This window comes from Macaca fascicularis, chromosome X (assembly GCF_037993035.2).
Source record: "Macaca fascicularis isolate 582-1 chromosome X, T2T-MFA8v1.1".
NCBI classification, from domain to species: domain Eukaryota; kingdom Metazoa; phylum Chordata; class Mammalia; order Primates; family Cercopithecidae; genus Macaca; species Macaca fascicularis.
This window is the reverse complement of record NC_088395.1, coordinates 159920318-159948304: the sequence shown is the minus strand read 5'-3', so window position 1 is coordinate 159948304 and position 27987 is coordinate 159920318. Positions and strand designations below refer to the sequence as shown.

Below are 27987 nucleotides of genomic sequence, written 5' to 3'. Positions count from 1 at the left end.
CACCATGCCTGACTAACTTTTCTATTTTTTTTTTAAGAGATGGGATCTCACTATGTTGCTGCCCAGGCTGGTCTCAAAGCTGATTTTTAAAAAGACAAGAATTGTTAGACAGAATCAAACGAAACCAAAACCCAACTATGTGCTGTTTCCAAGCGCCACACCTGAGATATGAAGGCACAGAAAGATTGAAAGGAGAACAGAGAAAGACATGTCTGGCTGAACCCAGCTTGCCTGCCTGCTGGCCCTTCCTTCCTGCCCCACTGTTGGCTGTGGCTTCTGCGACTTGCACATGCTCATCACAGGGTCAGTCTGGGGCTTCCCTTGTCCAGTCCACTGTGTCTGTGAGGGGTGGGTCACAGGGAGCAGGGCTGTGAGAAGCACTTGACGTTGAAGGGAAAGAGGCAGCCATCTGTCTGCTTGGTGTCTCCCTAACCGCCACAGCAAGCACATGGCAGTGGAGGGGTGGCTTGCCTCTTGTTCAGGGCCAGTCCCTCCTGCTTCTCCTGGGACTTACCCTGCCCTTGGTCTTCTGTCACTCTTGCTTTTGCTCCCATTGGCTCCTCCACCTCATTACACGGAAGTGAGAATGGACATTGTGGTCAAGCAGAAGGGAATTCAAGTCCCAGTTCTGCCATTTACTTTCTGGGCGATCTTGGGTGGGTCATTTGACCTCTCTGGACCTTGGTTTCCTCATCTGTGAAATGGGGGCACTGATAGTGCCAATTATTTCCTGGTTGCATGACTGCCCCTCTCTGGACCTTGGGTACCTCACTGGTAGAGTGAGGATAATAACAGCACTGTCATCTGGGGGAGGTGTGTGTGTGGATGCAATGAGCCAGTGGAGATAAAGAGACCTTCCTAACTGTGCCTGCTGGACCCAGCCCTTGAGCTTTGTGGGCTTTGGTTTTCTCATCTGTAACGTGGGGCGAATGCTTCAACAGACCTCCCCAGGTTGGTGTGCAATTTAAATGTGCAGGAAACGTAATGATGGCAGGTCCATGGCTCTGCTCAGGAAATGTGATGTCGTGTAGTCCTAGTAATGAATTTTTTGTTATAATAAATGGACCCATCACTACACATTAGCAGTAGCATATAAACGGGCTCTATTCTCTGCTTACTTCACCCCTGTCAAAGTCATCATCCTGATGGGCATCAAACCCTAGATTAGGTAAAGGATTTGCAGAAGTTGGGGCTTGGAGAAAAGGCTGGGAACATAGGGAGTGAGTGGAGGCAGCAGCTGGAGAGGAGAGAGGCCTATCAGAGTTCAGATCAGCAAAGGCAGGAAGCTGACCACAGCTCAGTGCCTCATGGAAAACACACCCTCTTCGCCCAGCTCATGGGCCCGCTGGCCTCGTGACCCAGGCAGGCTCAGTTTCCTCTGCTGTCACCTGAAGATGCCCTGCAGGTGCCTCCACTCTGGGAGCAGTCTCCCTAGCTGTCCACCTTCACTCAGGTGCCTAGTCTTGTCCATTTCCCTCCTAAAGACTGGGCAAACATGGCATCTGAGCACAGGTGGGTCACCGCAAGCTTCCCATTCCAGGGGAACTGAAGCTGGCACTATGGGGGTGGGGCATCCAAGCCAGGATGCCAGGGCTGCTCCCATGTGGGCCCTCCAGGGCCCCACACCACTTGGGGAATCTTGTGAGACTGAGTTGAGGGCCCCTGGAATGCTTCACTGGGCAACAGGCATGCCCATAAAAATATCTTGGCCACCAGAGCTGTAATCTGCCATCAGGGCTCTAGGCCTTCCTAGCCCTGCGGCTGCAGCCAGCTCGCCAGCTCCGGAATTCCTACCCCTCCATTTTGCTTCCTCGCCTGTGAGGTCATGGCCTTGAGCCTAGGAGGGGGCGCTGGGGAGGAGCTCCTTCCTTCTCGATCCTGTGCAGGGCTGCGGGGGAGAGTGGGAGAGAGTGGGGTCGGCGGGAAAGGTCGAATGAGGCCAATCCCGAGGACAAAGAAATAAGACACCGGAGAGCTGGAGGAAAATCTGGGAGTTGGGGGTGGCAGTTCGAGGGATACCGTCTCCGAGACCCTGTCGCCCCTGGACTCGCCTCCTACCCTGCCGCCCGCCTGGGCTCTGGGGTGCGCAGGAGCCCGCCCTCCGCGGCGCCTCCCCAACACGCTGGAGATCGAAGCCCCCGCACCCCTCCCATTAGGACCCGAACTGGGAGCTCAGGATCGGGGGGGGGGGGGGCATTCGGGAGAGGTCCCGGGAGTCCTGCCCTGGGTATGTGTGTGTGTGTCGGGGGGAGGGGGCGTTACGTGCGATGCCCATCGCTGGCCTGCGCCGTCGAGGGCCGGGCCGAGACTGGGGGAGAATCCCCTTCCTTGTCGGACTCCTCTCTCCACCGCCCGGCCCCAGGTCTCTGGGAGCATTCTCGCCCCGCGATTCCCGTTCCGAGCCTTCACAGCGGGCTCCCTTGCGCTGGGGCTGGGAACACTCTCCGGCCGGAGACTCCTGGTCTGCTGGGGAGGGGGTCTGGCGGGACCCGTCGACTGGGATCCCAATGAGCTCCCTGAGTGGGCTGCCCGGGGGCCCCCAGCCCGAGTCGCGCTCGGCTGGAACCAGGGGCTAGGGTGCGGCGGGGCGGGGCGGGCGGTCGGGGAGGTGATCTCACTCCTCCCTCCCTCTCCTCCCCGGCGCTCCCCTCCCCCGCCCCTGCGCGCACGCCCGCCCCGCCCCGCCACCGCCGCTGCTGCCGCAGCATCGGCATCACAGACGCGCTCGGTCGGCGGGTCCGAGGCCGGCGTGCGCGGAGGCTGGGCGGCAGCCCCAGCGGTGGCCACAGCGCAGGTAAGGCGGGCTGGCTTCCCCGTGCGCCCGGGCCGCGGCTGTGATCCCCGGCGTCTCCCACCCCACTCTGCCCGGGGTGCACGGACCAGGGAGCGCCGCCCGGCCCGGTCCGGCCCGCGGTAACCGGCGTTGCTGACGGAGCCCCACCCATGCAGGGCGTCCGGCTCCAGGCACCGCGGGCGGGAGCGGGGCGGGGGAGGGAGGCCGGGTGCCCGAGCCCGACAGGTGAAGGGTACCTGGGCGGCGCCCCATATGCTGGCCTGGGCGAGAGAACAGGGCGGGGGGCGTCAGGTAGGGTCTGTGTGGGCAGGCGGGGGCTGAAGTTGGCGGGTCCCCGTGCGCGTATGCGTGTCTGAGAAAAGAAGCCAGATCCGGCTGAGCGCTCCCTCACCGGCCGCCGTGGGGTGTGGCCCTGGGCGTGGCTGCCCCCTCATCCCCAGCTGAGAGCCCAGTTTGGTTGAAAACCCCGGCTGACAGCGTGGTGAGGGGGAGATTGGAATAAGCCGCCCCTGCAAAGGGGGGAAGGGAGTGAACGGGACTGGGCGCTGCCTGCCCCTCCGCCCCAAGGTTGGGGGGGCTTTGTTCTCCTCCTTCTTCTTTCCAAATCCCAGCCTGGGCTCCTCCGGGCTCACCTGAAAACCTGCCGCAGAGCCAGGGGCTCCTCCCTGGAGGCGCAGGGCACCTCTGGAGCCCGTTTCCACAGGCTCTGTGGCCAGTCAGGGCTGCAGTGGGTGAGGTCGGTTCGGGCACACACTGCTGCGCCTCCCGTGCATGGGTGTCCATCAGGTAGGGTCCATCAGGTCGGGGTGAGGAGGGTGGGCCTCACTGGCTCAGAAGGTTCCTGCGCATTGCAGGTCTTTTGCCCACTGCCACATCTTCCCATCTCTGTGCGGTTATGGGAGGGATCAGCGATTCCTATTCCTTCCTTTCCAAGACAGACTTTTGGGGCCTCTTGGTTGGCAGGGATTGCAAAGAACACGTACTACAATCCATTGCCCCCAACAGGGTATCTGGACCCCCCACCTATCACTGCCCGTCTCAGGAAGGCAGGCCTAGAGCCATCTGCCCCTTCCCCAGAAGGAGTGGGGCCTGGCACCCCCTATCCTGCCCTTATTAACCCCACCCTGAAGGCAGGGGCATCGGGGCAGCCCAGTGCCATCTCTGCTGACTCACGTGGCCCTGACATAAATCACTGCAGTCCTCCCTTCTTTCCCCGGGGGCTGCTGCCCAGTGTCATCTTTCTGAGTCGGGGGCCTCTCCCCTCCCATCGGCTCCTTGCTGCAGGTGGTGGGACTTGGCCCAGCCCGGCCTCTTCCCTGGCACAGCTCCCATGCAGCCCCGCATGTGCACACCTGTGGGCCCCAGAGCCTTTGAGGACTTAGCTGTCTTGGCCACATGGGAAGTTCGGGGCAGGGTTGGGCCTGGGACCTTCCCACCTCCCTGGCTTCTGGTCATTTCTCTCCATATTTATTGATGTTTGTGTGTGTATGATCCCGAAAATAATACATCTTATTGTAGGACACTTGAAATATACAGAAAAGAACAAAAGAAATTAAGAATCGCTGGTGATCTGATCACCAAGAGGGAAACACGTTCAGCACGCCCCAGCCTCCCTGGTTTGCTACACCGCACTCCTAAAAGGCTCCTCCCCCTCCCCTTCCCAGCTGCCAGCCCCCTGCTGAGCATCAGGAGGACAATCAGCGCTTCAAGGTGGCGGGGTCCCCTGCCCTGCAGCCAGTGAAGAGCTTCCCTACCCGGGTGCTAAGCATCCCAGTGATGGGCAGTCATGTACTGGGCAGCTGCTCACTGCCAGTGCTCCTTTGGGCCAGGCTCTGGGCTGCCCATGGAAGAGCCAGTGACACACTGGACCAGCATTGTCCCTGTCTTCGTGGGGTGTCACTTGTTTTCTTTTTTTCTTGATGATTATCTGAAGGGAAAAGGGAGGCAGAGAGTGAGGAAGGGCCTGGCCTGAAGGCTGCTACAGTGAGCAGGGTGCCCAGGTTGTGCCCCCAATCGGCCTCTCCCAGTTCTGAGCCCTTTCCACCACTGGACCTACAGCTGGCGCCTTCCTTGGCATGCACCTGGCCAGGACTGGCCCGTGAGGGTCGAGGAGACAGGCCTGTGTGCCATACTGGCCAGCCCCCAGCCCAAGGACTTGGGACAGTCCGTCCCTTTCCCATGGGGGTAGGTTCCTTGATCACCAAGATCCCTTTCAAAGCTTGAAATGGCTGCAACTGGGTGCTTTTCTGGATGTGAGGGTGATGTGGCCTCGCAGAGTGGCCCAGGCTCCAGGAGGGCACGTTCACGGGAGAACACGGGGTAGCGGTGGGGTCCTGTGAGGAGGTCTGCAAGGATGGGGATTCCAGCCAAGCCCCTGGTCTGCCAGGCCTCCCTCTGTGGGCATGAGTGGGGGCCGTGCCCCCCATCCCCCGTGATTCAGACAGTGGGGGACGCAGGGGGTCTGGATGCCCCTCTAGGGTCCCCAGCAGGGTGCTCATTGCCCTGTCCTCTGCCCTCACGATGGGCTGGGGTTGGGTCCCTGGGTGGGGCCATCTGGAATGGGCCTGCAGCATCCCTGCCCTCACAGTCGCTCTTACTTGCTCTGATCTGGCCCATCCCGGACACCTCCCTCTCCTGCTTCCCCCGCCCCGCAGCTCTCTCCTCTGAAGCCTCCCACGTCTCCCTGTGCCCCACCCCCAGGGCCATCACCTTCCCCCTCCTTCTAGGAAGAAGTCTGCTGCTGCCAGGGATGGGGTACACCACTCCCTGTCTCCTCCCTCTGCCTCTGCCTGCCTGGCCCTCCCTCCCCTCTTTCCCCTTCCTGTCGGGGCTCTGCTCCATCTCTCTGCTTACCCTTTTGTCTGTCTTCCACCACTCTTCTCCTCTCCCTGTCCCCCCTAGCTGCCCCTGCCTCACCCTTGAAGGCCCTGACGTTGTGCCCTGTCCAGCAGCCACTCAGCACCCCTCTGCTGGACTCTATGCCTTAGGGTTGGGCCCAGACCCCCCATGGGGGCCTTGTCTGAGTGGAAGGCTGGATGGGGGGTGCCTGGTGAATACCAGCCAGACAAGCACTGGGGGAGGTAGCCTGCCCAGCCTGCTTCTTCCCCAGATATCAACAGGGTCTTTGTGGCTTCCTGAAGGCTGTGGCTGGAAATAGAGGGAGGAGCCGGGAAGGGTCTGGTCGCTGTTCTTTCTAGAAGCTTTTCTTTGTCCAGTGGCCCCCTCCCCAGGCCCCCGTGTTCTTCCCAGGTTGGAAAGCTGCAGAGGGAGTGCCCAGCCACCGCCAGTCAGCAGCTCCTGCTCATCTAACTGGCCCTTATGCCCAGCAGGGGCAGCTGCGCGGGCCAGGGGTTGGGTGGGGCAGGAGGGTGGCAGCGTCCTGGGCTCCATGCACTTGGCCAAGGAGGACTTCTGAGCCCGTCCATCCCAGTGTGAGTCTGAGAGTGGAGCTTGAAGGAAAGAGACTGAGTCCCGGGAGCCCCTCCGCCCCCACCCCTCCAGCCAGGCAGTCTTCCTATCTGCATGTGTGGGGTTTGTGTCTCTGCTTGTGTTTGTGTATTTGTGTGTGTGTAACTTCCAGTATTCCTGTTTGTCTGGGTGGGGTCATATATTTGGCTGCATGTATGTGTGTGTTCATGAGCCAGCATGCACACAGATATTGTCATGTGGCCACGTGGGTCTCCTCAGATGCCCCAACAGGGCCTGTGCTGGGAAGGGGTGGGGCTGAGGGTGGCGGCTGCAGTGGTTGGAAGCAGCGCTGCATGATATGGGGACAGAGCCTCTGGCCAACCCAGGCCGTGCTTCAGTGGAGGGGGGTTCCCTGTGGCCCTCTCCCCCAGCCATCTGCGTCTGTGTTCATGACTTAGGAATGCCCAAGCCCTGGGGATCACAGAGGCTCCATTGTCCGCCCCCGGGCTTCCTGTGTCCCCCTCTGCCCTTTAACCCTTTGGGAGTGGGGCCCCTGGAGGGGGCCGATGGGGCCTGGCAGTGTCTGAGCTGTTTCCAGGCACCTCCACCCCGCCCCCTCAAACCAACACAGGCTAGGTGTTCCAGGACTGATGTGGGCCAGGGCCTCTCCCTGTCTCAGGCTCGACTCCCTCCCTGCTCTGCTTTTCAGGCCACAGCCCCAGGAACTGGATGCACTCTGTTCCTTCTGGCCTGACCCCTGAAGTCCCCTCTAGTACTAGGGTTATCCTAGCTCACTGAGGAGGCCCGGGGCCCGAGAGGAGCCCTATTTTTGCTGCCACCGCATTTCTCTGGCCTTCTAGGGGTCTGGGAGGCTGAAGCCTTGCCACCTGCTGGGCATCAGTATCCCCTTTGACACAAGAATGGGTCTACTGCTGTCCCTAAGTGTTGATTGGAGACAGGCCTCTCTGGGAGGGGTTCTGGAGCCTCTGGTTGCAAGAAAGGTATCAGAAAAAGTCCAGATTTCAGACAGCAGAAGAGGGGACCAAGAAACCAGCCTGTCCCCAAACCCAAAAGGGAAAGGAGTTGGCCTTCTCTTGGACTGAGTACCTGGGTGGGGGACTTGGGGGTTTGTTTAGTGTCAGGCTTCAGCTCTGTGCTGAGACGTGATGTTGATCACATCCTTCTTCCGCATGGCCTCCATCCCAAGATGTCACTCCCTGCCCCCCACATTTGCCTGCCATCTGCCTGGCAAATAAGCCCTCCCCGTGGGGCAGGATGGCTTGGAGGCCATCCTTGCTCAGGCCACTGGTCCCCTGGGAAGCCTAGCAGGCACACATATTAGGATGCCAGAGCCTCTGAGAGGCAACTTGGGGAGCCACCATGCCCTCTAGAACCCCACCCCTGCTGAGAGCCAGTGCCAGCTCTGTGATCTTGGACACAGTTTCCAGTTTTCTGAGCCTCCGTTTCTCATCTGTAAAATGGGGATGATGATAGCACCTCCCTCCCTGGGGCAAATCTGGGGAGGAGATGAGTGGATGTGCTTGGAAGTGCTCATGAGACTTTCTGGTATGTGGTAAGTCCACGCCGAGGGTTGATTTAATAGAACAGACCACAGAGGGATGTGATTGCGGGGATGGAGTGGGGCTCCTCCCTCCCTTTCCCAGTAGTCAAGATCATCCTCCCTGCACCCCCACAAAGGGTAAACCTCTGTCTCTTCTCCCCATCTTTTAAGGAGAATGGTCCATGACAGGTGAGCTGTAGTTGCCTTGGAGACTAAAGCCTCAGGCGAGATGAGGGGGCTGAAGGCTCACTCTCTGGGGGGTACCCCCTTAGGGAGGGGTGAGGTGGGGAGTGCAGGGACTAAGTAGCAGTCATAAAGGACTTCTGGGCCCCCAGGTACCTGTGGGGGCTCCCTGGAGCAGCCCCCTTTATGTGCTGTCTACGTAACACATAACAAGGCTTTCCTTGGCTTCCCTACCTCTGGCTCCCCCACCTCTGCTACCGAGGGACTTGGGCTGCATCACCATAGAAACCTGCCAGCCACAGCCTCAGGGGGAGGGCCAGCGGGAGCCTTAAAGGGACACAGTGCAAGGGGTGTAAGTGACACCCACACCATCATATACACACCAACAGGCACAAAAGACCCCCAGGCTCCCAGGCCTGCAAGCATATGGGCCTAGCACCACACTCTGACCCTGTCATGTGCCCTGTGCTGAGCCCCCAGCCCCACCCCCACTCTGGCCCATTGGGTCACCAGGCACCATGTCCCCAGAAGACAAGGGCAGGAGAAGCTGGGGAGTCTCTGCTGTGCTGTTGAAGGGCCCTCTTGTTGCTTCTCCTTTGAGAGGAACTCCAGGCAGAACCTGAGAACTGACAGGCAGGTGTGCAGGGCACATGTGCAGGGCACCGCTGGAGGTTCCCTTCCCAAGGTGTGTGGTGGTGGTGGTGGTGGTGATGGTGTGTGTGTGTGTGTGTGTGTGTGTTTTCAGAGAGGAGGCAGCCACCCCAGGTCTAGCCAGGCTCCACGACCTCCCAGGTCCCTCCCTGGCAAGCTGCTTCCCGTCAGACCGAAGCAGGCATTTCGGAGCAGAGGACAGAGCACTCCCTGAGGGACCTGCGGTCATAGTGGGAGGCCAGGTAGGGTGGGATGGGGCGAGGTTCTTCTGGGGCTGAACCCCTCCCTGTAGGCTGCTGGGCCTGACCCTTGCCTCCCTGGTCCTTTCCCACCAGGGAGGATGGGTTTGGGACCGGACTTACTCAGGAACGGTCCCACCTTCAACTGCCCCAGCACAGCGGCTACTGTCCACTCAGTGCATGGTCAGACATGATCACTGTTGGCCTAACACATGTGTGTCTCCTCCAGCCAGGTGGCCACTTACTCCCAGCCAGCAGCAATATTGGATCTTCTGGGTGCTTTTCCCTCTCCCATCCCTACCCACAGCAGGAAACCCACCACCTGTTCCCTGGCATGGCATGGGTCAGCCAGCAGTGCACCATTCATCCTGTCTCACGGCCGTCCCTTGCCCAGTGCCACAAGTGGGCAGGGCCTTGATGCTCTGTTGCGTGGGGCTTTGTAGGCTCTTCCGGCCCCAGCTCACAGCTTCTCCACCCTCTGTCTGTCTCTACCCTGCTCCCAGGCCAGCATGACGTCCACACTTGGAAGCCCCTCCACTGACCCAGGACCATCTTCCTTCCTTCCCGCCCCTTGCCTGGCACAGCCCCTAGGGACAAGGATGCTGTGCAGGCGGCCTGTGCGCACGCGCACGTGCACACGCCCACCCCCACCCCTCACTCTTCTCGCTCTTTCTGCCATTTCTCAGCAGTGCTCTCTGCGGCTGCCTCTCACCCTTTGTGCTCCGGTTTCCTCTTCTCTCCCTTTCCCTGCTGCCTGGGTCTCCGTTTCTGAATTTCCCCACCTCCCTAACCGTCTCCATCGTGGTTAGCGCTGTCTTCCTACATCTGTCTTTGTCTCCTGCTCCCTCCTGCCTCTTCTCACTCTGTCTGTCACCCTTGGCAGACCCGGCCTTGGCTCCATCTGTGGAACACACCCCCTCCCCGCTCCTTTGCCCTTGGTGGTGCTGGTGGGGGGTAGAAGGCCTGCTGAGCTGACAACCCTAGCCGCTTGCTCTGTAATTGCCTGAGGAACGGTGAGAGATCAGAGACCCAGCAGCAGTGGGAGGGGAAGAGGGAGCGCCCCCTCCCAGCTGTTATGCCTCGCAACCTTCTGGCTGCTTCCTGCCTGTCTCCAAGTGCCCAGGGTGGTGGAAAGCTGGGTGGAAAATACTGGGACACCAAAAAAGAAGTTGGATATGAGCCTGTGGGAAGATAGGATAGCGCCGGGATGGGGCAGGGAGCGGGGACCAGGGGTTTGGGGATATTGTATTTCCCCTGAGTGTACATGCCACACACCATTCCAGGATTCTAGATTTGGAGGACAAATAGAGGAACTTGCGTGGCAGAAATCATCAACCTCCAGAGCACCCAAGCCTCTGATATGCAGGAGGGCCCTTCTTTGAGCTTCTCCTTGCTCCAGTTTCCTCCCCTCCCCCTCCTAAGACCAATGCTCAGAGCTCCCAAGGCTGCTGTTTGATCATCTGCTCTCTGATCTGAGTCTCCTACTGCTCCTACAGGCCTTGAAGTTGAGGCCAGTGCTGCCTGGGGCCTCCCCTGATCCACTGGCTTTGTGGGGAGAGGCTGGGGTGGAACAGATCCACTGTTGCTCCTCCCTTCTGGGCCCTGGTCCAGCTCTTGCAGGTCGGGAATCACACTTCTTACCCTCCAAGTCATCTCTTGGCCTCCAGGCCATGCATGCTGACCCACCCTGCTGCTTCTCCACCACCCTCTGCAGCAAGCTCCTGCCCAGAGTCCCCACAGGATCTGCTGCATTCACAGCTCTTCTTGGGTGACTCTGTTACACAAAACTGACAAGGCCCAGAGCCTTAGCACAGCATGGCTGACTTCTCTACCATCCTTTCGGTGTTCCTGCTGAGACTCGGTACCCGCTTTGATAAGGTCCTGGCTGGGCAGAGGGAGGATGTGCAGTATGGATTAAATGAAAGCGTCCAGTCTGGGACTTCAGCCTCCAAGCTCTGTCACCTAACAACACCTTTTCTTGCCTCACCTGCACTTTAACCACTTCCTGTTTGTAATTGAAGTGGTCTGGCCACTTGGGAGTCTGTTTCCTCTTCTTGTCATTGTCAGAGGAGCTCCCTCTTTCAGACCCTTAGTCTTTGGGTCCACTTACTTGTAGGTGGATGTGGACATGGTTGGTGTGGCTTGGGTTTGGGGTGGACACATGCAGCAGTTGAGCTCTGAACACTCAGACAAAGACCTAGAAGTTGGGACTTTGAGACACACAAGAAGTGTCAGAAACACTCTCACAGAAAATGTCCTGGACGGGCGCGGTGGCTCAAGCCTGTAATCCCAGCACTTTGGGAGGCCGAGACGGGCGGATCACAAGGTCAGGAGATTGAGACCATCCTGGCTAACACGGTGAAACCCCATCTCTACTAAAAAAATACAAAAAATTAGCCGGGCGTGGTGGCGGGCGCCTGTAGTCCCAGCTACTCGGGAGGCTGAGGCAGGAGAATGGCGTAAACCCGGGAGGCGGAGCTTGCAGTGAGCTGAGATCCGGCCACTGCACTCCAGCCTGGGCGACAGAGCAAGACTCCATCTCAAAAAAAAAAAAAAAAAAAAAAAATGTCCCAGAGCTTGTCCTGACCCCTGTCCTGACCCTAACCTGGAGCATCTGGAAGGGAGGAGGCCTCAGTGGCCTCTCTTGCCCCCAAGGGGGCTGAGGAACAGCAGGGGGGCTGTTTTCCTCCTTGCTCTCATCTCCCACACCAATTCTCGAGGGAAGGCTTCCTTCCCCATTCCCTCTTCCTTCCTCCCTTCCTTCCTTCCTTCCTTCCTTCCTTCCTTCCTTCCTTCCTTCCTTCCTTCCTTCCTTCCTTCCTCTTTCTTTCTTTCTTTCTTTCTCTCTTTCTTCCTTCCTTCCTTCCTTCCTTCCTTCCTTCCTTCCTTCCTTCCATGGAATTTCTCTCTTGTTGCCCAGGCTGGAGTGCAATGGCGTGATCTTGGCTCACTGCAACTTCAGCCTCCTGGATTCAGGAGATTCTCCTGCCTCAACCTCCCCAGTAGCTGGGATTACAGGAATGCACCACCACACCAGGCTAACTTTTTCTTTTTGAGACAGAGTCTTGCTCTGTTGACCAGGCTGGAGTGCAATGGCACAATCTCTACTCACCACAACCTCCGTCTCCTGGGTTCAAATGATTCTCCTGCCTCAGCCTCCTGAGTAGCTAGGATTATAGGCATGCGCTGCCATGCCTGGCCAATTTTTTTGTATTTTTAGTAGAGATGGGATTTCACCATGTTGGCCAGGCTGGTCTCAAACTGCTGACCTCAAGATCTGCCTGCCTCAGCCTCCCAAAGTGCTGGGATTACAGGCTTGAGCCACCGTGCCCGGCCCTAATTTTGTATTTTTACTAGAGACAGGGTTTCACCATGTTGGCCTGGCTGGTTTTGAACTCCTGACTTCAGGTGATCCACCCACCTCGGCCTCCCAAATTGCTGGGATTACAGGCATGAGCCACTGCGCCCGGCCTTTTATTTTTATTTTTATTTTTAGACAGAGTCTCACTCCATCACCCAGGCTGGAGTGCAGTGGCACAGTCTTGGCTCACTGCAACCTCTGCCTGTCAGGCTCAAGTGACTCCCGTGCCTCAGCCTCCCAAGTAGCTGGCATTACAGGCATCCACCACTACAGCTAATTTTTTTTTCTTTGCTTTTTTTTTTTTTTTTTTTTTTGTATTTTTAGTAGAGACAGGGTTCCACCATGTTGGCCAGGCTGGTCTCAAACTCCCACCCTCAAGTGGTCCACCTGCCTCAGCCTCCCAAAGTACGAGGATTACAGGCATGAGCCACCGTGCCTGGCCCTTTCTCCATTCTTTCTTCATTTTCTTGAAACTATTTTGTGAAATGCAGCCATCTTGGGCCCCTTTCCTCCCTTCTCTATCCCATTTTCCAAGCCCCCCTTAGCTTTTTAGGGCTGTACAGCACCCAGGCATCAGTTGGCTCTGAAAGCTATAGCAACGTGACTGCAAGAAGAGTTCTTCTTTACATATATGTGCACACAGAGATAATAGATACATGGATTCATCTCCACAGATACATAAAGACACACGTAGCTAGCAGACTTGTGTGTTGATTCCCTCAGGCACACATACTAACACACCCACTCATGAGTGCAACCCCTCCCAGAGAAGACACGCCACAGAAATACCAGCTCACATTCAGCTCACTCCCTGCATGCAGATCTACAACCACACACATGCCCACGGACACCTGCTCACAGGCACATGCAGACACATACGGGGATGGTGTGCATACAGTGGCCTGTGCCATGCACAGGGGAGCTGATGGGGCAACAAGTTGGTGCTGGGTAGGCAGCTGGCAGGAAAGGTGCAGACAGAGAGTAGAGAGGGAATAAAAGGCAACCTGGGGGCCCAGCCCGGGCTATCTCTTCTAGATTTCTCCCTCCAAGGTGGGGAGGGGTGCGGATGGGGAGGGGACGGCTGGAGAAGCCGGCCAGCTGGGGGCGGGGCTGAGGGCGGGGCCAAGAGCCCGGGCTTACCCAGATGTTAGTCACTAACGTCCTTCCGTTCTCTCGTCTCTCTTCCCCCACCCTTCCCTTCCCTTCTCCCCTCTCCCAGTGCCCCCACTCCCAGCTCCCGCCCCAAGCCGACCACAAGACCCCTTCCCCTGCGGCCGGAGCCTGAACCGAGCCCGGCTGGCTGTGCTGCGCGGTGCCGCCGGGAAAGATGGTCGTGGCGCTGCGGTATGTGTGGCCTCTCCTCCTCTGCAGCCCCTGCCTGCTTATCCAGATCCCCGAGGAATGTGAGTAGCTGAAGGGAACCTGGGCGCCTCCCCTCGCCGCTATGTTGGGCCCCTCTTTATCTTCTGCCTCCTCACCTTCTCCTTGTTCCGCACTCTGACTCCTCTCCCTGGCCTTTCCTGGGCACGGGGTGGGCAGGACATAGCCAGGACGTTGGGTACCCCTGGAGAGAAGGGCAGGGTAGAAGGTGCGGGGCGTGTCAGCACCATGGACAGGGACAGGCGCGGCCGGCCGGGGCGATTTCAGCACCAGGGACAGCGAACCCGGCACAGGGCCACGAGGTCTTGGGCCTCCTCCATGCTCTCCTTAGCCGCCCCATCCCTGCTCGCCCCACTCCGACTCCTCCGCTTCCATCCCCCACTACAGGGGTGTGGCAGCAGGAGAATGGGGCTGTCCCAGCCCTCAGCTGGTTTGTCCAAAGGCTTGTGTTCAAGTCTTGTCCCCGTTTCTCTTTCTCCTGCTGGGCCCTTGGCCACCCTGTCTCTGAACTGAGACAGGAAAAGGTGGCTTGAAAAATCCTGGTCCCAGCTCAGCAGCCTTCTGGACCCTTTTTCGTGTGTAGTTATTTGGTGGGGGTGGGGGCAGGGCTGCTGGAGCATGTGTCTCTGGTTGTAACATTTGTTGGGGGCAAAGCAGGTTGGGGAGTGTGGCCATAGGGTTGTGACTAAGCATGGATACACTGTGTATTTCTGTGTGTTCTTGTGATTGACTGAGTGTAGATATTCGTGAATGTGATTTTGACTTCCTTACATGGGTAACTGTGTGAGTCACTCTGTTACTTACTGGCCAGGTTTGTGGAGGTTGGGAGGTATTTGATCACGACATTTGATTGCAGTGGGTCATGTGTATGTGTGAGTGGGGCTGAATGTGAGTACACACTTGCATGTGGGGGGTGTTACTGTGATGGTGTCTTCTCTTTAAGTAGCTGTCAGGCTGTGTGAGGGGCATGTCACAGGGCATCATATGTGAGGGCATTTGTGTCTCTTGAGCTACCAGGCTCCAGTCCCTTCCCAGCCTCATCTTGACACCTTTGTCTCTGGACCTGGACAAGGAAGAGGCCAGTGTCACTGAGAGATTAGTTGGCGGATAGGGGTTGGGAAGACTGTCTGTACCAGCAGTGGGACAGGGGCTGCGAGAGAGAGGCTGGGGAGGCACCTGGCATTGGGAGGCAATGAGGGCTTGGAGGAGGTAAAGAGGCTGGCCCCTTAGGCACATACATGGAGGGCCAGGGCCATGCAGACTCCCCTGGCACAGATGCACATAGGCACATGCACACTGGTGCATGAAGACAAGCCAGGTACAGGGATGAAGGAGCAGAGCCACTGAGAGGCCACACAAGTGGAAACACATACCAGTGAGGCTTTTAGACACAGAGGACACAGAGGTGGATACACAATATAACACTGTACAGTGGAATGCAAGCTGTGCATTCTCTACAGAAAGATGGGAGTGGGGAGAACAGAACTAGGCCAAAGGCCATGGCAGCTCCAAGGCTGCCCTGGGCACTGACCAGCACTTGTTCTTGACCCTGATATGGCACAGTGGGCAGTGGCAGGCAGCCGGCCCTCCCTGTTGGAACCTATCTTCCATCTCTCCCTCCCAGCCACTCCAGCCTGCTTTGTCTCTTTTCCTGCTTCCTCCACCTAGTTGGCTTTCTGCATCCTGTCATCCCTGTCACCATCTCCCTCCCCAGCTCAGGGCCCTCTGCAGTGTCCCCAGGGAGCCCCCTCCTCCCTCCCTGGACCTTCACACTGAGGTCTTCTGCAGAGACAAAGCTTTCAGAGGCAGCCTGCTGCTCCCTCCCTCCCTCCCTCTTCTCCCTTCCTTGAGGCCGCCCTGGCCAGTGCTCTGCAGAGTCCTGGGGCTGGGGCAGCAGCTCTGGCCTCTGCCCCAGAGAGCTTGGTGACTGACTGGGAGGAAGGAGGGAGAAGAGGAGGGCTGGTGCCAACCCCGCAGGCTATGGAAACTCAGAGGCAGCAGGGCCTTTGGGATAGTTTTCAGGGGGAGGGGGCAGCAGGGCTCTGAAGGCTGGGCCCTGGTAATTGAAAACACTCAGCTGTGCTAATTGGATTAGGAGGGAAGCAGGCTGGAGCAGGGGAGGGTGCCTTCCAAGGCATCCTGAACAGGTGGGGTCAGTTCTGCAGGCCCTGCCAGGCCCTGCCAGGGGGCTGCAAGGACGCTCCTTATTAAAGGCAAGAATTTCTCTCTCCCTGTCTGCTAGACCTGGAGGCATGGCCTGGCTGCCTCTGGGCTACATATCCCGTGTCTATCCAGTGCAGCCCCTCCCCCTGGGCATTTCTCTGTCCCATCTCCCTGGGCTTGACCTGCCACTGCTCCAGCCCAGCGTGTGCTCCCTTGTTGCTACTGCCAGGGCCTGTTCTACTGCCATTCCCTCTCCACCGGGGGACTGCAGAAGCTTACTATGTCCCCTGCCATCTGCCCCACTCTGGGGCTGCCTGTCAGTATTTCTCTCCATTCCCTCCCTCACTGCCTGCCTGGATTTCTCAGATGAAGGACACCATGGTAAGTTGGGGAGGGGTGAGAGTGTTTCCAAGAAGGCCAAGAAGAGGGGTAAGGGGGCCCTTGGCTGAGCCTGCATGCCCGCCCTCCTGAGTGCCCGGGTCCTGCTTGGCTTTCCTGAGCACCATGTGCTTCTCTCACCTGTGCAGGGCTGGCTTTGTTCTGCCTCTGCCCCAGCCTGGGTACTCTGTCACCCTCACTGTTCCTCTCTGCCATTCTCTCTGGTCCCTTCTCCCCTGTCTGGGGTTTGTCCTTCTTGGTTTCTGTGTCTTGGCTTTTGTTATCCCGGCTTCTTTCTGTCATACGCTTTTTGTCTTTTTCAGGCATCTCTTTGTAACTTCCGTGGCTGTCCCCTCTGTCCCTGCCTCTCTTTACATTTTTGCATGTGTCCGTTTCTCTTTCTTCCTCTTTTCATGTCCCACAAGCCTCTTTTGTTCTTCCCCTCCATTCATCCCCCTGTGGCCATGGGGCCTCCAAGGGCTCTGGACCCTGCTTCCCTCACGATGGGACAGGGGCCGAGGCTATGGCACCAGCCAGGCAGCACCCTCACCACCGCTCTCTCCACCCTGTCTCCAGTGATGGAGCCACCTGTCATCACGGAACAGTCTCCACGGCGCCTGGTTGTCTTCCCCACAGATGACATCAGCCTCAAGTGTGAGGCCAGTGGCAAGCCTGAAGTGCAGTGAGTGATCTCTGCCGTCTCAGCCCCTGTTGCCTGCCACTGACCCCGGCCTGTGCCTCCCTGAACTGCCTAATTTCTAAGCCCAGAAGCCCCAAACCTTGCTAATCAGCCCAAGTCCTTGCCATCTCCCAGTCCATCCCCTGGGGGCCCTGACTGCTTGCACCTGTCCCCTCCAGCCTGTTCCAGCCCCCGTTGGGTTCCAGGGCCTCAGGCCTCTGGGCCTTTTTCCGCCCACAGGTTCCGCTGGACGAGGGATGGTGTCCACTTCAAACCCAAGGAAGAGCTGGGTGTGACCGTGTACCAGTCGCCCCACTCTGGCTCCTTCACCATCACAGGCAACAACAGCAACTTTGCGCAGAGGTTCCAGGGCATCTACCGCTGCTTTGCCAGCAATAAGCTGGGCACCGCCATGTCCCATGAGATCCGACTCATGGCCGAGGGTGCGAGGCGCTGCAGGGACCAGGGAGGGCAGGTCCCGGAGCTCGTGTGGGAGTGTGGGCTGGAAGCTGCTGTCTCTCAGCTGGTTGTCTCATGGCGAGGGGCCTGGGTGCCCTGCCAGCCTTCCACCCCAGCTTCTCCCCTGGCCCATCTTGTTTCTTGTGCAGTCTTCTCCTTCTTTACCCTGTCTCTGTCTCCATTGCGCTTCCAGTCATCTCATGCCCCTTCACTCCCTCAGGCTTTCCTGGTGCCTGCCTCACGGCTGGGTGGGAAGGTGGCGGGGGTGAGGGGCTGGCTGGCTGCAGTCATCTCTGTCCACACCCGCACTCCTTAGCAGGGCCCCTCTTCTCTGGCTTTTCCACTTGGCTCTCCATCTCTCCCTCTCCACCTCCGACTTGGTTTCTCTTGCCCCACAGCTCTGTCTTGATCTGTGTCGCCTTTTCCCTGGGGTTTTCCCTTCGCATTCCATCCTCCCTGAGCTTTCTGCCTCCTGAGCGCTCTCCTCTCCCCTCCCCACCCCTCTGGTTACCTTGGGAACCGTTGCCATGGTTTCTGTGTCAGGATGATGGAAGGGTCTGTGACTCCTGCATCCCTCCACAGCTCCCCTCCCCCATCACTGCACCTCAGCCTCAGCCTCCCCCCACCCGTCCTTTCCTGGGGTGGGCAGGGAGAGTTGAGAACCATGGAAGGTTAACCCTTCCTGGCCTCCTGGCCTCCTGCTCACCCTGGCCTCCCTAAGTGCCAGTCTCTGCCATGAGCCCAGAAGGTATCCAGAGTGTCTGCCTCCTTTTCTGTGAACTTTCTCCTGGCCTGACCCTCTCACCTTCTCATCCATCCCCAGGGTAGCCCACCATTCCCCCCGCCCCCGCCTCCCTTCTCCTGCCCAGCACCATCTGGGCCAAGAGGAGAGTGTCAGCCCGTCTGTCCCTTCTAGGTGCCCCCAAGTGGCCAAAGGAGACAGTGAAGCCCGTGGAGGTGGAGGAAGGGGAGTCAGTTGTTCTGCCTTGCCACCCTCCCCCAAGTGCAGAGCCTCTCCGGATATACTGGATGAACAGCAGTGAGTGCCGGCGAGCAGTTGCCTCATGGGGTCGGGGTGTTAGCGGGGGTGTCTTCCTGGACAGGGTCATGACCTCAGCCTCCTTTCCCCCTGCAGAGATCTTGCACATCAAACAGGATGAGCGGGTGACGATGGGCCAGAACGGCAACCTCTACTTTGCCAATGTGCTCACCTCTGACAATCACTCAGACTACATCTGCCACGCCCACTTCCCAGGCACCAGGACTATCATTCAGAAGGAGCCCATTGACCTCCGGGTCAAGGCCAGTGAGTCTCAGAGGCTCTGCACCCTCTCCCTGACTCCTTTCACCCTCAGGCATGGCCCTTCCCAACATAGGTCCATCTGACAACTCCAGGCTTCCTCAAGAACAGCTTGGCTCCCACCTCTACTCTGCCCAGACCCCTTCCCAGGCGTCGAGAGCAGAGACAGCACACTCTCCTTCACGGAGGAAGAAACAGAGGCCCCAGGGGCTGGCTGGAGTGTTAAGTCCCTCAGCCTTGCGATTTTGGGGTGGAGGGAAGAGTGGGCAGCCCACCCACCCACTTTCTCCTGGCAGCCAACAGCATGATTGACAGGAAGCCGCGCCTGCTCTTCCCCACCAACTCCAGCAGCCACCTGGTGGCCTTGCAGGGGCAGCCATTGGTCCTGGAGTGCATCGCCGAGGGCTTGTGAGTCTGGGCACCCAAGGCAGGGCAGATCAGGGTGGGGCAGCCCTAGCGGGGAGCTCAGACCACTGCAGGGTGTAGGGGGCTGGGGTGAGTGGCCTTGTCCTCTCTCCCTTCTGCTCTCTTCCTTTTGCCTCCTGGGCAGTCCCACGCCCACCATCAAATGGCTGCGCCCCAGCGGCCCCATGCCAGCCGACCGTGTCACCTACCAGAACCACAACAAGACCCTGCAGCTGCTGAAAGTGGGCGAGGAGGATGATGGCGAGTACCGCTGCCTGGCCGAGAACTCACTGGGCAGTGCCCGGCACGCCTACTATGTCACCGTGGAGGGTATGGACCTCCTAGGACAGTGGCCCATGATGCCCACTGTCATGGGGGAGGGGAGGGTCTTTGCTGGGGCAAGAGCTGGTTGCCAGCTGCGGGCTCAGGTTGGCTGTCCCTTTCTTCCTAGCTGCCCCGTACTGGCTTCACAAGCCCCAGAGCCATCTATATGGGCCAGGAGAGACTGCCCGCCTGGACTGTCAAGTCCAGGGCAGGCCCCAACCAGAGGTCACCTGGAGAATCAACGGGATCCCCATGGAGGGTGAGCAGGGCCTCAGGCAGGAGTGGGGAGTGTGGTGAGCCCTGGGCGCTGTGGGGGAGAGGAAAAGGAGGGTGAGAAAGGGCCTCAACTCAGCTCAATGCCGGGCTGGGGCCCACGGGCACACCTGCTGCATGCACAGAGTTAGCCAAGGACCAGAAGTACCGGATTCAGCGTGGTGCCCTGATCCTGAGCAACGCGCAGCCCAGTGACACAATGGTGACCCAATGTGAGGCCCGCAACCGGCATGGGCTCCTGCTGGCCAATGCCTACATCTATGTTGTCCGTGAGTACCCTCCCTTCCTTACCTCCTAACTCCCAGTCTGTCCCTGCAGCCCACTGGGCCAGGCCACCAGAGTGACTCAGCTGGCAGCTGACGTGTCCTCGGCCTACCAGGCTGGCACCGGCCTTTCTCCTTGCTGAGACCCTTCACCCCATCTCACTCAGCCTCATGATAGCCGAGGGAGATGTAAGAGGGGAAAGGCCTTGTCACTGTGACTGAGTGGAGGCTCACCACGGACAGGATGTGACCGAGGCCAGCCCAGGTGGCACCTCTCCTGGAACCTCAGGGAAGGCTGGGGACCAGGCCAGGAAGGTTTTTGGGGAGAGGTGACTGTCAGTTAGGTCTGGAATAACGTAAAAGTTGGGTGGCTGCAACCAGAGGCGCATCTGAGGCAGAGGGCAGTGTCTGAAGGCAGAGAGAGACGCAGCCTGGCGGGGGCCTCAGCTGGGAGCAGGGAAGCAAGACTTGCAGGGCTCTTGGGGGCCTGAGGAAGCCGTGCAGATGGTCCCTGGCTCCTGGCCCAGCTGTGGCCCCAAGTCCCACCCTGTTTCCCGAGACTGTTCCTCCCCTAGAGCTGCCGGCCAAGATCCTGACTGCGGACAATCAGACGTACATGGCCGTCCAGGGCAGCACCGCCTACCTTCTCTGCAAGGCCTTCGGAGCGCCTGTGCCCAGCGTTCAGTGGTGAGTGTCTTGTCCCGGTAGTGGTGAGAGTCCTGTCTCAGTGGCCAGGGAGCCAGGGAGGGCAGGGACCCCAGGCCAGCCAGTCAGAGCCAGGCCCACCCTGCTCCCTCCAGGCTGGATGAGGATGGGACAACAGTGCTTCAGGATGAACGCTTCTTCCCCTATGCCAACGGGACCCTGGGCATTCGAGACCTCCAGGCCAATGACACCGGACGCTACTTCTGCCTGGCTGCCAATGACCAAAACAATGTGACCATTGTGGCTAACTTGAAGGTTAAAGGTCAGGCTACCCTTGCCACATGGCTGGCTGTGCCTCTGGGAGGGAGGGTCCGGGCCCCTGGAGGACATCAGAGTGACTTCCTCACGTATGCATTACCCTCAGATGCAACTCAGATCACACAGGGACCCCGCAGCGCAATCGAGAAGAAAGGTTCGAGGGTGACCTTCACGTGCCAGGCCTCCTTTGACCCCTCCTTGCAGCCCAGCATCACCTGGCGTGGGGACGGCCGAGACCTCCAGGAGCTTGGGGACAGTGACAAGTGAGGACAGTGATAGTGAAAGGGGGCAGAGTGGGAAAAGCTAGAAGTCCAGACCTTCTGGCCTCATGCTTGCTTTGAGGGGGAAGGCTCTGACAGGAGTGGGGAAAGAAGGCAGGAGGCAGGGATGAGAGGGGAGAAGAGCCCAGATGGCAGGAAGGACAGACATGGCTCCTCCACAGGTACTTCATAGAGGATGGGCGCCTGGTCATCCACAGCCTGGACTACAGCGACCAGGGCAACTACAGCTGCGTGGCCAGCACCGAGCTGGATGTGGTGGAGAGTAGGGCACAGCTCTTGGTGGTGGGTAAGTCTTAGGGTGGAAGCCTCCACTCCAGAAGGCCAGGGCTCACATCGCTGGGCCCTTTCAAGCACCTACCCTCCCCACCCTCAGGCAGCCCCGGGCCAGTGCCACGGCTGGTGCTGTCCGATCTGCACCTGCTGACGCAGAGCCAGGTGCGCGTGTCCTGGAGTCCTGCAGAAGACCACAATGCCCCCATTGAGAGTAAGAGGCTTGAGCTCGGTGCTACCCTACCATCATCTCTGCCAGCCCTGGCCCCTCCTGGGGTCCTCCCTCCTCCTGGAGCCTTCCTGGGGGGACATGGCTTGGGGAGACTCACGGTTCCTCATGGGAATCTGGAGATGCCAGTTGGCCTGGGTACTCAGGGACCCAGATTGTACCCAATCCCTCCACAGCCCTTCCCCCAAAGCCACACGCCGATCACTTCATTGCTGGTTCACTTCTTGGCAGAATATGACATTGAATTTGAGGACAAGGAAATGGCGCCTGAAAAATGGTACAGTCTGGGCAAGGTTCCAGGAAACCAGACCTCTACCACCCTCAAGCTGTCGCCCTATGTCCACTACACCTTTAGGGTTACTGCCATCAACAAATACGGCCCCGGGGAGCCCAGCCCCGTCTCTGAGACTGTGGTCACACCTGAGGCAGGTGAGTCAGGTTGGCACCCACTCCCATGCCACCCGGAAGGGGCTCCGGGCTGTGAAGGGAGGGCTGAGAGAGGTGCCGTGCCCAAGTTCCTCTGCTTCCAAATTTCCAGGGGGAGTGCGAGGGGACTGGACTCCCTTGGTGCCAGAATGAGCCGTTTGTTCCTTGGTCCTCAGTCCTCATGGTTCTCCAAAAGAGGCTGCAGCATTGATGTGTTAATACATTCCTTTCCAGCCCCGGAGAAGAACCCTGTAGATGTGAAGGGGGAAGGAAATGAGACCACCAATATGGTCATCACATGGAAGGTGAGAGTCCCTGGGCTAAGCTGCCTGTGGGACATGAGGCCATGACCTGGGTGTCTGTTGCTCCCCCTTGGCTGTGCAAAGGAAGGGGCTGATGTCTGGGGATGCCAGTCAGCGCTGGGGGGCGGGCCAAAGAATGCTGGTGTTCTTGGCCAACCAATTCCTCTTCTGCTGGCCTCCTCCAGCCGCTCCGGTGGATGGACTGGAACGCCCCCCAGGTTCAGTACCGCGTGCAGTGGCGCCCTCAGGGCACACGAGGGCCCTGGCAGGAGCAGATTGTCAGCAACCCCTTCCTGGTGGTGTCCAACACGTCCACCTTTGTGCCCTACGAGATCAAAGTCCAGGCCGTCAACAGCCAGGGCAAGGGACCAGAGCCCCAGGTCACCATTGGCTACTCCGGAGAGGACTGTGAGTATCTGGCAGGCTCCTTCGCCCAGGGTGGAGCTCGCCTGCTTCCACCCCAGCCCATGTCCACACCTCTCCGCGCTGGTGTGCGCCTTTCCTAAGGGTGAGGATATTCTCTTACATAACCAGAGCGACGTTATGAAATTCCCCACACTTCACATTTCTATAATTGGCAGCAGTATTCCAGTTGTATCAGCCAATGATGCTTCTTTCATTTCCTTGAATCTGGAACATGACCAGATGGTAACTTGAAGTACCCGGTCAAGTTTTTTCTGGTTTCTCCTTTTTTTTTTCACTTTCTTTTTTTTTTTTTTTTTTTTTTTAAGTAGAGACGGGGTTTCACCGTTTTTTTTAGCCAAGATGATCTCGATCTCCTGACCTCGTGATCCGCCCGTCTCGGCCTCCCAAAGTGCTGGGATTACAGGCTTGAGCCACCGCGCCCGGCCTTTTTTTTTTTTTTTTTGAGATGGAGTCTTGCTCTGTCAGCCAGGCTGGAGTGCAGGGGAGCGATCTTGGCTCACTGCAACCTCCACCTCCCGAGTTCAAGCGATTCTCCTGCCTCAGCCTCCTGATTAGCTGGGATTACAGGCACCTGCCACCACACCCAACTAATTTTCGTATTTAGTAAAGATGGGGTTTCACCATGTTGGTCATGTTGGTCTCTAACTCCAGACCTCAAATGTTCCACCTGCCTCTGTCTCCCAAAGTGCTGGGAATATGGGTGTGAACCACCACACCCGGCCATGGTTTCTCCTTTGTATAAGCTACGATTTTCACCTTTGCAACTAATAAGCAGCCCAGGGGGAGATCTTGAGACCATGCAAATGCACCTCTCCTCCTCAAACTGTGCCTCATAAAACTTCCGAATCCATCTTCTCTGTGTTTGGGGGCTTGGGCCTGGCCTCAGGGCTAGGGTGAGAGCTTGTGGCTCTTTCCAAGTCACTGGTGGTTTCCAGATCCCCAGGCAATCCCTGAGCTGGAAGGCATCGAGATCCTCAACTCAAGTGCCGTGCTGGTCAAGTGGCGGCCAGTGGACCTGGCCCAGGTCAAGGGCCACCTCCGCGGATACAATGTAAGGGTTGAAGGTGTGGGGGCCCGGGAGGGTGATCACTGAGGTAAAGTGACAGGACGGTAAGGGGGCTTTGCCACCTGTCAGCCGCTCTCCTGGAAGACTTGGGTTGAGAAGAGGGTCCCCATCAAGGGTGGTGGGCGTGCGCTGGGGGCCCTGCTGGGTGCCTTCTGCCCCTGTAAGGTCTCCTGTCCACATGTGCAGGTGACGTACTGGAGGGAGGGCAGTCAGAGGAAGCACAGCAAGAGACATATCCACAAAGACCATGTGGTGGTGCCCGCCAACACCACCAGTGTCATCCTCAGTGGCTTGCGGCCCTATAGCTCCTACCACCTGGAGGTGCAGGCCTTTAATGGGCGGGGATTGGGGCCCGCCAGCGAGTTCACCTTCAGCACCCCAGAGGGAGGTGAGTCTTGCACCCCACGCCTCATCCCGTACCCTCCTCCCCAGACCTGGGCGAGGACCTACCTGCCACTCGGTTCTGTGCCCTGCAGTGCCTGGCCACCCTGAGGCGTTGCACCTGGAGTGCCAGTCGAACACCAGCCTGCTGCTGCGCTGGCAGCCCCCACTCAGCCACAACGGTGTGCTGACCGGCTACGTGCTCTCCTACCACCCCTGTGCGTGCACTGCCCCAGCAGGGAAGGGAGGTGGAGGGGCCACGGGGAGGGGGCAGAGCTGCAGCCACAGCCAACCCCTGCCTGTCCCCACAGTGGATGAGGGGGGCAAGGGGCAGCTGTCTTTCAACCTTCGGGACCCTGAACTTCGGACACACAACCTGACCGATCTCAGTCCCCACCTGCGGTACCGCTTCCAGCTTCAGGCCACCACCAAAGAGGGCCCTGGTGAAGCCATCGTACGGGAAGGAGGCACTATGGCCTTGTCTGGTGAGACGGAGGAATGACCTGCCAACAGGGATGCCCTGGCCAGCCGGGTCCAGGAGGGAGGGCCTTAGACTGCCTGGCAGCTGCCACACTCTCCTCGTGCCCCTGCATCCCCCAGGGATCTCAGATTTTGGCAACATCTCAGCCACAGCGGGTGAAAACTACAGCGTCGTCTCCTGGGTCCCCAAGGAGGGCCAGTGCAACTTTAGGTTCCATATCTTGTTCAAAGCCTTGGGAGGTAAGCGTGAAAGGGGGCCCTGGGGCATGGTGGGGAAAGGGGCTCTGGGCCAGAAGGGCTGCCTGGCACTCCAAGTCACCCCCGCTGCTACCCTCTTGCCTTTGCAGAAGAGAAGGGCGGGGCTTCCCTCTCACCACAGTATGTCAGCTACAACCAGAGCTCCTACACGCAGTGGGACCTGCAGCCTGACACTGACTATGAGATCCACTTGTTTAAGGAGAGGATGTTCCGGCACCAGATGGCTGTGAAGACCAATGGCACAGGTGAGGCGCCGGGGGCCCGCCATTGCCTGCCAGGGAGGCATGGAGGCTGCACAATTCATGCCCTTCTGTCCCCTGAATGACCACTACTGCCCAGGCCCCTCCACGGCTCCTGTCTGCTTCTCCTCCCAGAATCTGGGTGTCCCCAAATCAGCCCCCTTTTGTACCCTTTCCGCAGATGCCCTCTTCACTATCTCCCTGTCCCTGTCACTCCTCAGCCCCCCAGAGGGCCCCGACTTTAAGAGCATACTTCAGGGCCTCAGGTCGGGTTCTGGCTTGGGCGGCAGCACGGGGGGCTGGTGTCTCACCCTCAGGCCGCGTGAGGCTCCCTCCTGCTGGCTTTGCCACTGAAGGCTGGTTCATCGGCTTTGTGAGTGCCATCATCCTCTTGCTCCTCGTCCTGCTCATCCTCTGCTTCATCAAGCGCAGCAAGGGCGGCAAATACTCAGGTAGCCTCTGAGCCCCATGTGAGTGGGGTGGAGCCGAGGGTAGAGAGGAGCACCTCGCCCCTTCCACCCTTCTGCAAGGCCTCCTGGATTCCCCGAGCTCCCCACAAGACGACAGGCGCATGGTGGGGGTGGGCAGGGGGATCATCCTCCTAGGCCGGGGTTGGGGCCACAGGCAAGTGGTGGCCGGACCACAGGGGACCAGTGGTTTCTTTCAAGGCCTGTCGCCTCTGGACGCTGTTGAGACAGAGTGCTGCAGGTGCAGGGCGTAGAGGGGCCTGGAGCCCTGGGTCAGGCTGGGGTGGGAGAAGAAGCTGTCCTTCTCTGTGTCTCCAGTGAAGGATAAGGAGGACACCCAGGTGGACTCTGAGGCCCGACCGATGAAAGATGAGACCTTTGGCGAGTACAGGTGAGCTGGGGCAGGAGCGGGTGCTGGCACTCAGCTGCCCCCTGGCCTTCACATCTCACCCCCTCTCTCTCTTCTCTGTGCTGCTGGGTGACTTCAGGTCCCTGGAGAGGTAAGGCAGGGGTAGTGGGGAGGGGCCAACAGCAGGGACTCCCTAAAGACAATGTGTGCCTGGTGTGCCATTGTCCCCTGGCTGCCCGTGCTCTGACAGGACTCTCACTTCCCAGTCCCCAGGCCCGGCAGCTCCTCATTTCAGGGAGAGGCCAATACACCCCAGCCCCTTCTCTCCAAACAGATAACTTCACTGCTCCCATCTCCCCAAGGGAGGCCCTAGACAGTTTCCCAGACAGGAACCAGGCCCTGTAATCCCTGCTGAATGCACATTTGCTCCCTCACAGTCCCCAGGATCTGGGGAATGCCCAAAGGTGACAGCCCCAGACCTGCCTGCCAGGGTGGCCGGAGCTGCTCTTCCTGAGCGCATTCTAAGCAAATGGAAGGCTGGCGGGCGTCTGCCTCACCCCCAGCCAGGCTCCTGCAGGGGCTCGGCAGTGCTCTCACTCACACCTGCCTTGTGCCTCCGCAGTGACAACGAGGAGAAGGCCTTCGGCAGCAGCCAACCATCGCTCAATGGGGACATTAAGCCCCTGGGCAGTGACGACAGCCTGGCCGATTATGGGGGAAGTGTGGATGTTCAGTTCAACGAGGATGGCTCCTTCATTGGCCAGTATAGTGGCAAGAAGGAGAAGGAGGCGGCAGGGGGCAATGACAGCTCAGGGGCCACTTCCCCCATGAACCCTGCCGTGGCCCTAGAATAGTGGAATCCAGGACAGGAGATGCTGTGCCCCTGGCCTTGGGATCGAGGCCCCTTCCTCTCCAGCCGGCCCATGGGAGGCTGGAGTTGGGGCAGAGGAGAACTTGCTGCCTCAGATCCCCTTCTTACCACCCAGTCCCCACTTTATTGCCAAAACCCAGCTGCATCCCTTCCTGGGCACACGCTGCTTTGCCCCAGCTTGGGGGCAGATCTCCCACATGTCAGGGGCCTTTGGATGCTGCCTTGCCAGCCCATTTGGGCAGAGAGGCTGTGGTTTGGGGGAGAAGAAGTAGGGGTGGCCTGAAAGGATCTCGAAAATGCTGTCTTTCTTGCTCCCTGACTGGGGGCAGACATGGTGGGGTCTCCTCAGGACCAGAGTTGGCACCTTCCCCCTCCCCCAGCCACTCCCCAGCCAGCCTGGCTGGGACTGGGGACAAAACTCGGTGTCCCCACCATCTGCTGTCTTTTCTTTGCCATCTCTGCTCCAACTGGGATGGGAGGTGGGCAAGCTGGCCGCAGGGGCAAGGGAGGCCATCTGGAGAGCCCAGAGAGTCCCCCCACCCCCGCCGCCAGCATTGCACTCTGGCAGCACCACCTCTTCCCACCGCCCAGCCCGCTCCACAGCCGGCTTTCAGGAGCCCCAAACACACGCTGCCTTCGGTACCCACCAGACAACATCCAAGTGGCCTCCGTCACTACCTGGCTGCGGGGCGGGCACACCTCCTCCCACTGCCCACCGGCCGGCCTCTTTCAGCCACCCCCACTTCCCAGGACCCCTTAGCAGCCCTGCCCTCCCCCACTTCCCATCGTCTGAACAATTGTCTTCCTCAGCCTCCTCCTGCCCCCACCTTGGGAATGTAAATACACCGTGACTTTGAAAGTTTGTACCCCTGTCCTTCCCTTTACATCACTAGTGTGTAGGCAGATGTCCGAGTCCCTAGGTGGTTTCTAGGATTGATAGCAATTAGCTTTGATGAACCCATCCCAGGAAAAATAAAAACAGACAAAAAAAAAGGAAAGATTGGTTCTCCCAGCACTGCTGTGCCCCTGTTCAGCAGCCACAGCCTCCCTGTATGCCTGTGCTTGGTCTACTGATAAGCCCTCTACAAAAAACAAAAGTATATATATATATGTACATAATATCAGAATTATAACAGGCAAATAAAACCTGAAAATCAA

General features: G+C 58.8%; 2 protein-coding genes across 6 annotated transcripts; one reads left to right on the top strand and one right to left on the bottom strand.

Annotated features, from left to right (window-relative positions):
* Window positions 1–17: 17 nt before the first annotated feature.
* On the bottom strand, window positions 18–5410 carry LOC102129587 (putative lung carcinoma-associated protein 10). Its single transcript, XM_074029432.1, is given in 10 exon segments — window positions 18–307; window positions 309–348; window positions 1794–1888; window positions 1967–1975; window positions 2891–2978; window positions 2981–3038; window positions 3040–3054; window positions 3427–3500; window positions 4927–5139; window positions 5314–5410. Coding segments are annotated over 10 exon segments (861 nt in total). The 3' UTR covers window positions 18–135.
* L1CAM (L1 cell adhesion molecule) lies at window positions 2718–27987 on the top strand. 5 transcript variants are annotated; one of them, XM_005594936.5, is made up of 29 exons: window positions 2718–2794; window positions 13417–13600; window positions 16107–16121; window positions 16695–16800; window positions 17038–17240; window positions 18173–18295; window positions 18392–18562; window positions 18853–18964; window positions 19107–19291; window positions 19413–19544; window positions 19684–19827; window positions 20397–20508; window positions 20622–20788; window positions 20891–21047; window positions 21227–21351; window positions 21439–21549; window positions 21796–21993; window positions 22225–22295; window positions 22478–22700; window positions 23654–23769; window positions 23971–24172; window positions 24261–24383; window positions 24477–24650; window positions 24766–24885; window positions 24993–25148; window positions 25460–25594; window positions 25928–26000; window positions 26098–26109; window positions 26581–27987. In XM_005594936.5, exons 2-29 carry the CDS (start codon window positions 13525–13527, stop codon window positions 26810–26812), a joined length of 3774 nt encoding a protein of 1257 aa, XP_005594993.1. In that variant the 5' UTR covers window positions 2718–2794; window positions 13417–13524; the 3' UTR covers window positions 26813–27987. The 5 variants fall into 5 exon arrangements, with proteins under 5 accessions (XP_005594993.1, XP_005594995.1, XP_005594994.1 ...); XM_005594938.5 differs by lacking the exon at window positions 16107–16121; XM_005594937.5 differs by lacking the exon at window positions 26098–26109.

What these genes read in the sequence shown, in the direction of transcription:
- L1CAM (XM_005594933.5), top strand. Translation starts at nt 15,830, where the DNA reads ATGGCCTGGCTGCCTCTGGGCTACATATCCCGTGTCTATCCAGTGCAG. An exon ending in TGTGGTCACACCTGAGGCAG is followed by an intron (nt 21,994 to 22,224) that starts GTGAGTCAGGTT and finishes ATTCCTTTCCAG; the next exon opens with CCCCGGAGAAGAACCCTGTA. An exon ending in CTTGTTCAAAGCCTTGGGAG is followed by an intron (nt 24,886 to 24,992) that starts GTAAGCGTGAAA and finishes TTGCCTTTGCAG; the next exon opens with AAGAGAAGGGCGGGGCTTCC.